Below are 1,797 nucleotides of genomic sequence, written 5' to 3'. Positions count from 1 at the left end.
AAGAGTGTTCAAAAATCTGTTACTTGGTACACTCTTCCACCTACTGTATAGCTTTTGCCTGCTTTCCAAAAAGGTAAGGAAAAATCTAGCTTCTTCTTACTTTATTCTCAACTGATTGTTGTGATTATCATGATATGTGTAAATAAAGGGGGAATGTGCCTTAGTGCAGCAATGTTAAAATGAGTGTCTAACTTAAAAATTGTTCACACGTCTGGCACCAGAAGCTCCCCCAGGGAGGGACTGGCTTTGGAAAGGGGGGAACCTGGGACGGGGGTGGTTTGAATCCCTGTGCCCCCGCAGGGCAGGGACTGCTCCTCTTCTTCTTCCTGCCCCCAGCAGAGGTGGATCTTCACAAAGCCTTTGAAGATGTAGCTGTTTTGACAACAATTTAAAAAGAGGAACAAAAGTTAATTATGGCAATCAGATCTCGCCACTAACAAGATGTTTTCTGAGTCACTTCTAGCTGCTTTACCAGCAGGGTTGCCTGGCAGCAAAGAATATTTGTTAATGTGTGAGCAATCTTCTTTACTCTAAAATTATAAATGGCTGGAAAAAAGTTTGCAAAATATTCTTTTTTTTTTCCACCATGGGGGGATCCCAGTGACCACTCCTGTATAACCACGAGTGAACAATTTTTGAGGGCTGGCTCTTTTCTAGGTGTTGTGACTGCCTACATGGTGCTCTTGTGAGCTAATTTCATGTTTGTGACTGCATCAGCCAGGAACTGCTGCTGTTCTGGTGAAATCGAAGGAATGGGAGAGCATTTGATATTGGAGACAATTAACTAACGACCATCTTTCTCCTATCTGCGATTCCGGGTGCCTGTTCAGAAGGCTTTGCCCACTCCTTTGAGGCTTTGCCTGGGTGTGAAAGGTGCTGGCCAGGTTACTGCGGGTCTGTGCAGTCAGTGCTAAAAGAGATTTTTGGGTACAGCCTCCAGAATGTTTAGTTGGGCTCTAATAGGTGAGATCTTATATCAGCGAAGGCAGGAGTGTTGCTTGGATTGAGTCTCTCAGTCATAGGGGAAAAAAATAGTAATATCTTTAGCTGGTGTAAATTGCCACAGCCCCAGTTTCAATTCAAAGTCCAATTCTTGTGAAACGCTCAAATTGGTTTGGGGTTTTTTTATTGTATTTGAATGATGTCCATTACTCTAACTTAGCTCGGGCGGAAAGCCTGATTTCAGGTGTGAAGGTCTTTACTTTCTTCTACATCAGGATGACAAGCCTGACCCCAGGGCTAGAGTCAGAAAGGGTGACAGTGGCTGGTGATGAGGAGATACGACGAAGTACTTGGGGAGGAGAAGGGGCCACTCAAAGTATTAGCGCAAATTGAATGGGAAAGCATAAGGGGTGACTGTGTGAAGATGAAATTGCTAAAGGAAGGAGATGCGAGGAATAGGAGAGAGATAGAAGATACCCTAAATCTCAGGAGAAATCACTTATTTTAAAATAAAATTAACAAACCATTTAAAATTAAAATGACTAGGAGCTCACAGAGTTTTTTTAAAATTATTTTTTTTCCATGTAACTTTATTGCATAAGGTTAGGAACTGCTGTCTGCAAAGGCACACAAACAGTTCTGTCACCCCAGTCCTATAAGAAGCAATCAGCCGTTTGGATTCTTTAAGCAGATTTTAAAAGCCACACAAAGCTCTGAAAAATGCCACCGTGGAGGATCGTCTGGGCTTGCCACAGTCTTGCCCACACCAGTGCTCTTCTGCGTTGGGTATTAGTGGTTTCCATTCCTCACCCGTGAGCGTTTCTGTTCCAGCCGGGCTGATCGCTGCAGCTCTGG

At 43.6% G+C, this 1,797-nt stretch overlaps 1 protein-coding gene across 1 annotated transcript in view; it reads left to right on the top strand.

Moving 5' to 3' along the window:
* The window catches only part of GRM7 (glutamate receptor, metabotropic 7), a 212,102-nt gene extending 212,051 nt beyond the window's left edge, over positions 1 to 51 (top strand). The window contains 1 exon segment of the mRNA XM_009868286.1: positions 1 to 51. Within this exon segment, the coding sequence (XP_009866588.1) occupies positions 1 to 51 (51 nt within the window).
* Positions 52 to 1,797: the final 1,746 nt, after the last annotated feature.

Source organism: Apaloderma vittatum, unplaced genomic scaffold, assembly GCF_000703405.1.
Source record: "Apaloderma vittatum isolate BGI_N311 unplaced genomic scaffold, ASM70340v1 scaffold6514, whole genome shotgun sequence".
Taxonomy (NCBI): Eukaryota; Metazoa; Chordata; class Aves; order Trogoniformes; family Trogonidae; genus Apaloderma; species Apaloderma vittatum.
This window is presented reverse-complemented; position numbering and strand designations above follow the sequence as displayed.